Consider the following 6,078-nt stretch of genomic DNA (forward strand, 5'->3'; position numbering starts at 1 on the left):
CCTTCTATCACATGGTTCCGCTATCAGAGGAACATATCAGAGGCAGAGAAAGGTTGAGGAATTGCACGTGGTTTTTGCTCATCTCCACCTGGAAGTGAAACCCAGCTTTGATGTTCATGCTTTAGTAGCCAGAGCTAGTCTCCTGGCCCTACTACCTGCAAGGGGCTGGAGAATGAGGGGAGCAGACGGAATGTTTGTGAGCACCACAGCCTCTGCCACAGTAGTGTGGCTTTTTCAGGCCTGATGTTGGGGAGTGTTTATATAATAAGGCCATGGAAATTAAATTCTTGGCACTTACTAGAGGTCAGGGAAAAAGATGTTTGCTTTACAAGTTAAAGCTGGAGTCACTGTGTCTCTGAAGGCTGAGGAAGTAAAGAGCAACAGATCCAAGAAGCATTAATCAGTCCTGTCTCCAAAAGAGGTGAGGATTAGGGTTGATGTGGAGAGAATGCTTTGGTTGAAACTTCAAGGACAGCCTCTGGCTTTTTCCAGTGGTAGAAATACGGGAAGGAGAGGAGGAGGAGACGAGGAAGAAGAGAAGGTGGAGACACTGGTCCAAATCAGTGGGAAGGGGAACAGCCAGCCTGCCACACCCCTTTCTCTGTTGAACTGTGGGGACCCCACGGGCTGGACTGGGGAATATGGGTCCTGGAACTTCACAAGAAGCTTGGTATGTACTTCCTATGAATGACTGTTGGAATGAATGGATGGTACTAAGTACCCTCTTACCTATTCCCAAATGCCATGTTTAGCAGAAGAAAAGAGCAATCCTCACTCTGCCAATGGTCCCATTGGTTGTACAATTGAGGCCACAGCCTGCAAAGCAGATGGGCCCTGCCTGTTCCTGGACGTGGGTGCTGGTTAGTGACTGGGACTCACACCCAGAGCCAATAAGGGGAATCTACTCTGTCAGGAGCCGAGTCCTGGGGATCTAAAATTTATTCTGGCATCTGCTAATAGTACGTAAGCTTTTCTATCCTCAGTTCTGCCCTACAAATTGATGAGGGGAAGAAACGGGGATTTACCAGGGCCCTCCACATGCCAAACTGTGAGGCCACAAACTGGCCACACCCCATCCCCATCCCTCACAAGCCCCAACCCCCCAGAAGAGCAGCTATTTAAGGGGAGCTGGAGTTCAGGACAAGTAGGACCGTCACTTAGAGCTATCAACCCCAACATCCTCTGAGAGGTAAATACCTAGAAATTAATGTCTGACAGGGGTAGGAGTTACTACTCCCTTTCTACCTTTGAGAGCATCTGTGCCATGCATATGTGTGCACGTGTGTGTGCAGGTGGGCACCTATGTGCAAGAGCATGATTTGGTATGTACAAGGGGCTGTGTACACAAGTGTGTGGTGTGGAAATGTGAAGGTATCGTATGGAGGGATGTTTGCACTGCTGTGGAGGCTCGAGTGAGTGTATGCATGCATGTGTGTGTGTGTGAGTACGCACGTGTGTGTGCGTGTGTGTGAGGGGCTGGAAAGTCCTGCAAAGAAAGGGTGCCCCATTATAGTTCTAGATAAAAATACTGGGGATTGGTATCCAGAGATGGAATTCTCAAGCCTTAAATTCAGTAAGGGGACATGCCAGGTGTGTCTGATGGGGGGAGATGCAGCCTCTGACCTGGGGAAGCCCCCAGTTTGCTGGGATGAACTTGGTCCCAATCACAAATGCTCCTTCACCATGGAAGGTCTCATTAGTGTATTAGCTGGGAGGTCTGGGTGGGTCTGAGGGCCTGGATGTGTGCAAAAGCATTAGACAACAACGGGAAGAGTCAGCTGTGTGTGTGTGTGTGTGTCTGTGTGTGTGTGTGTGTGTGTGTGTCCTGGACTCAGCCTGGGATGAAAGAGCATGACTGAGTTCCTTTGCAAAGTCACTTGTGCTGGGCAGTCCAGCTGGGACCAGCTGGGAGAGGTGTCCAGGCCAGTCCACCCCCATTTCTCCCTCGCAGAACTCTCAGAATGAAGACCCTCCTGCTGTTGGCAGTGATTGCTGCCTTTGGTAAGAGCTGGCCTGATCTCTGACTCCCAGGGGGACAGCCCAGGGAGGGGAGCACCTCACCCCAGTCTTCCCTCCCATCGCCGCAGGGCCTCTCTCCACAAGTGGGGGAGAGGGACGAATGGCGTAAGGGAAGCAGCAGAGGGAGGCAGAGAGGAAGGACACTCTGATTTCCTTCCAGGCCTGCTGCAGGTCCGTGGGAATTTGCTGGATTTCCGGAGAATGATCAAATCTGTGACAGGAAAAGAAGCTACGTCCGGTTATGGCTTTTACGGTTGCCACTGTGGTGTTGGTGGCAAAGGATCCCCCAAGGATGCAACGGACAGGTGAGGCCCCCCCACCGCCCTCCCTTCCTTCTGCTCACTTCTGGCCCAGGCTGGTCTGGGAACTGCAAGGGCGCTGCTGTCATCAGCACACAGCCCGGGAGGCCCCAGCCAGAAAGGAGCCAGCATGGTGGAAACTCCAAAGTTATGAGTCTCTGCCCAGGGTCGAAGAGAGAGCCACGGGGCGCCAGCCCTCCTTGAGCGGGGAAAGCAGCCGCAGTTGGATGTCCTCACCACAGGTGCTGTGCTGAACACGACTGCTGCTATTACCGTCTGCAGAAACGTGGGTGTGGCACCAAACTTCTGAGCTACAAGTTTTCCTCCCATGGGGGCAAGATTGTCTGCGGTAAGAACGAGTCCCACAGCCCCATCCAGTTTCCTTTCTTCCTTTGACTGCGTGCCCCCTGTGCCGGGTACAGTGCTGGGCACCAGAAAGAGAGCTCATAGTCAAGAGGGAAGTAAAGAAAATGAAACACAGCACAAAGCTGAGGAAGGAAGTGCAAAAAGAAAGGGCTCTTAACACAGCCTGAGGCTCAAGGAAGTCTCCGGGACATCTAAGCCGAGACTTAAAGGCTGTGCAGGCCATCCAAGGGAAAGGCCAAGAAGAGGGGACAGCATGGCCAAATGCATGGGGGTGTGCTCAAGGGAACTGTAAGCAATCTTGTGCTGCTGAATGGAAACAAGGGGGAAGAGAAGGAGGGATGAGAGATGATACAGGAGGGATAGAGAGGGGCTACATCAAGCCGGGCCTTTAAGACCACGTTGTATTTAGACTGTATCTTAAAGCCATGAGCAGATATTAAGCAAAGGAATGACCTGATCAGATTTGCATTTCAGAAGACTCACTCTGGCTCCAAATGGGTGGGTGGAGAGGGGATAGAAAGTGAGAAGGCTATTGCCATAATCCAGACAAGAGATAGTGAAAGCTTGACCTAACACAGTGGCCATCAAGATGGAAAGGAGTAAAGATGCAATTGAGAAGTAGAATCAGATAAGCTCAGAGACTGAGTAGGGGGTAAGGAGAGAGAGCTATTGAGTGGGTACATGACTATGTGGACATTAGTGCCACAATAAAAACAAAGACAACAGCCTTGTGCAGGGTGCAAGGAGGAGGAAGAAGAATTCTGTTCGGGGCATAGTGAGTTGAAGGGGCTTCTGGAACACCCAGGGGGCTGTTCAGCAGGCAGCTGAATGCATGAACTTGTAGCTCAGGTCTGGACTGGGGTCTTAGAGCCAGGAGTCAACATCAAAGAGCTGAGAGTTGGATATGATCACCCATTTGATGTTTAAGGACCCTTAAAGGAGACAGAAGATGTTTCATTAGAAAGGAAGAAGAGCCCATAGAGGAGGGTCAAAGAAGATGGTAAGAAGAGAGTTGCAAGTACAGCCAATTTAACGGAAGAGTCCACCATGATAAGGGCTAAGAAAAGTCCTTTGGATCTAGAGGCAGGAGGGCCATTGAGGACCTCAGTAAGAGCTGTTTCCATAGTTGGGTTGGGGAGTGAGTGGCTAGTGAAGAAGTAGGGATAGTAAGTGTAAACAACTTTTTGGAGAATATTTCTCTCCACAATGGAGGTGAGAGATGGTGTGGTTGCTGGAAAGATTTACTCAGTGTCCCCACATAGCATATCCAAGAGTGGGATTTTAAGAGGCCATGGACTCAACAGCCTAAGAGTTAAGATCAGAAATTATGTCTCCCCAGTGATAGCCTCTCTGTAGGGTCATGTACTTTTAGAAGGCTTTGGGTTGCAGGCAGCAAGATGCCCAACTAGAATTGGCTTAGATAATGGGGACGGATGACTCATATAACAGGTCTGGAACGGGGCAGTGGCAGGGCTGTGGTAGCTTCTCAACCATATCAAGGGCCCAGGGTTTTCCTAACTTTCTGCTCTGCCATGTTGGAAATATCTACACACACAGTGACAATGCAGCTCCAAGCATTGTGGTCTCACACACCGAAAAGGATGCTCCCTTCGCACATCTTTTTGTTTTGAGGGAAGAAATTAATCCTTCCCAGAAACCCCAGCAGACTTGCCATTGTGACTCATTGGCCAGAATGGGGTCACATGCTACCCTGAAACCCATCACTGCAAAGGAAGTAAAGGATGACCATGACCAGCTTATACCAATCACAAGTGATTCCCAGGGGCTGGGCACTTTGCCACGCAGACAAATCCGTTAGCAAGAAGAAAGAAGCAAGGGTGAGAGGAAGGCATTAACACCATCACCACCACTTGGCTGCTACGTGGTCCCCTCAGAATGGGAGCCGGCTTTCCTAGGACAGGTCTTCTGTACTCCCATCAGTCAGAAATATCTGCAGCATCGGTGATTGAGACTTAGGGCTTCTGGAGGACAGGGGCTGTTTCTTCTCCCCAATGTAAGAAGAAGTCATAGACTATTAGTGAACTCTCAAACGGTGTTTATTTTCTTGTGATTTCAGCGAAGCAGGACTCTTGTAGGAGTCAGCTCTGTCAATGTGATAAGAACGCTGCCTACTGTTTTGCAAGAAACCTGAAAACCTACAATAAGAAGCTCCAGTACTACTCCAACAAAAAGTGCAGTGGAAAGTCCCCCCGCTGCTGAGTCCCCTGTCCCCAGACCCCTCACCACCTGGTACTGTTTTCTTCTCTCACACCCCCGCTCCCTGCCCAGACCACGTTCCCAGGGGATAAAAACAGCACCCCTCTCCCATCCTAGAGATAGTCAGAGGCTCCCCTTCTGTCTCTGCCCAACAGGAGATGCACAGCTCAGGTCACACACGCCTGGCCCCTCCCTCTGCATCCCTGGCCTGCAGGTCTCTCCCCAAGGGGTGGGGAGGGGGGTGCTCCGCCATTTTCCTCCAAGTCCAATGTCCTATTTTTAGCCGGAGCAGCTACATTCCTGGGGCCTCTTCTAAATAAAGCAATTCATTGGCAAGCTGTGTGAGTTGTGTGTGTGTGTGTGCCTGTATGTGTGTGTGTGTTCACAGCTCCTGAAACTGATGGGGTCCTGGGAAGTGGATGTTGTGTGCATCACTAATGTGAAAACAAACTGGTACACAGCAACCCAGAGGAGGGGTCGAAAGTCCAGGCTCTAGAGTAAGACTACCTGGGCGCAAGCCCACCTCCACCATCTCCACACGTCTGACCTAGGGCAAGTTGCTCTTCCCCCCTAAACCTTAGTTCTCTCCTCCATAAAATGGAGATAATATTGCATAGGGCTGTCTGAGCATTAAATGAGACAATGAATTAAATGACTGGGTCTCTCCATCGCTGTTATTAGTACTACAAGTGAAACTGTCCAGCTCCACTTCCCTGTGCAAGGGCAGCTCCTGCTGGACTCTCGGGGGAAAACAGAAATGTTGATCTAAATGTACTGGGGAGCTGTACTCACATCATCTGCAAGCGATGTCTTCCCCCCTTGCTGCCAGCCTCTTAGAAGAGAAGTGGGGGATTGAGATACTGCTGGCCACCAGTCTCCCGGTCCTTTCCCCCCAGGGTCAGCTTCCTGGGGCATGTGAGCTGTGCAGACCTATAGGGCTCTGGGCTCAGAAGGGCCCCACGCTCAGTTTAATGTCATGCTGGGGCCACCTTGAAATTCTTAACAATTTTTTAACACGGGATCCTGTGTTTGCTTTGGACACTCAGGTCCCAAATTATGCAACTGGTCCTGCATTGCAGGCTGCTTCTTCTCTTGTCATCCAGAGTTCTTCTGGAACCAGCTATAGGCCCACCTCTTCCTTTACTGACCTATATAAAACCACCCTGCTGCAGGGGCA

General features: G+C 50.6%; 1 protein-coding gene across 4 annotated transcripts; it reads left to right on the top strand.

Moving 5' to 3' along the window:
* Positions 1–377: 377 nt before the first annotated feature.
* Positions 378–5,240, top strand: PLA2G2A (phospholipase A2 group IIA). Of its 4 annotated transcripts, none has more exons than XM_077151035.1 (5): positions 378–421; positions 1,952–2,001; positions 2,180–2,324; positions 2,561–2,667; positions 4,762–5,240. In XM_077151035.1, the coding sequence occupies exons 2-5, from the start codon at positions 1,962–1,964 to the stop codon at positions 4,902–4,904; spliced, it is 435 nt and encodes a 144-aa protein (XP_077007150.1). In that variant the 5' UTR covers positions 378–421; positions 1,952–1,961; the 3' UTR covers positions 4,905–5,240. The 4 variants fall into 4 exon arrangements, with proteins under 4 accessions (XP_077007150.1, XP_077007149.1, XP_077007148.1 ...); XM_077151034.1 differs by lacking the exon at positions 378–421 and adding an exon at positions 484–670; XM_077151033.1 differs by lacking the exon at positions 378–421 and adding an exon at positions 1,109–1,189.
* Positions 5,241–6,078: the final 838 nt, after the last annotated feature.

Source organism: Tamandua tetradactyla, chromosome 2, assembly GCF_023851605.1.
Source record: "Tamandua tetradactyla isolate mTamTet1 chromosome 2, mTamTet1.pri, whole genome shotgun sequence".
NCBI classification, from domain to species: domain Eukaryota; kingdom Metazoa; phylum Chordata; class Mammalia; order Pilosa; family Myrmecophagidae; genus Tamandua; species Tamandua tetradactyla.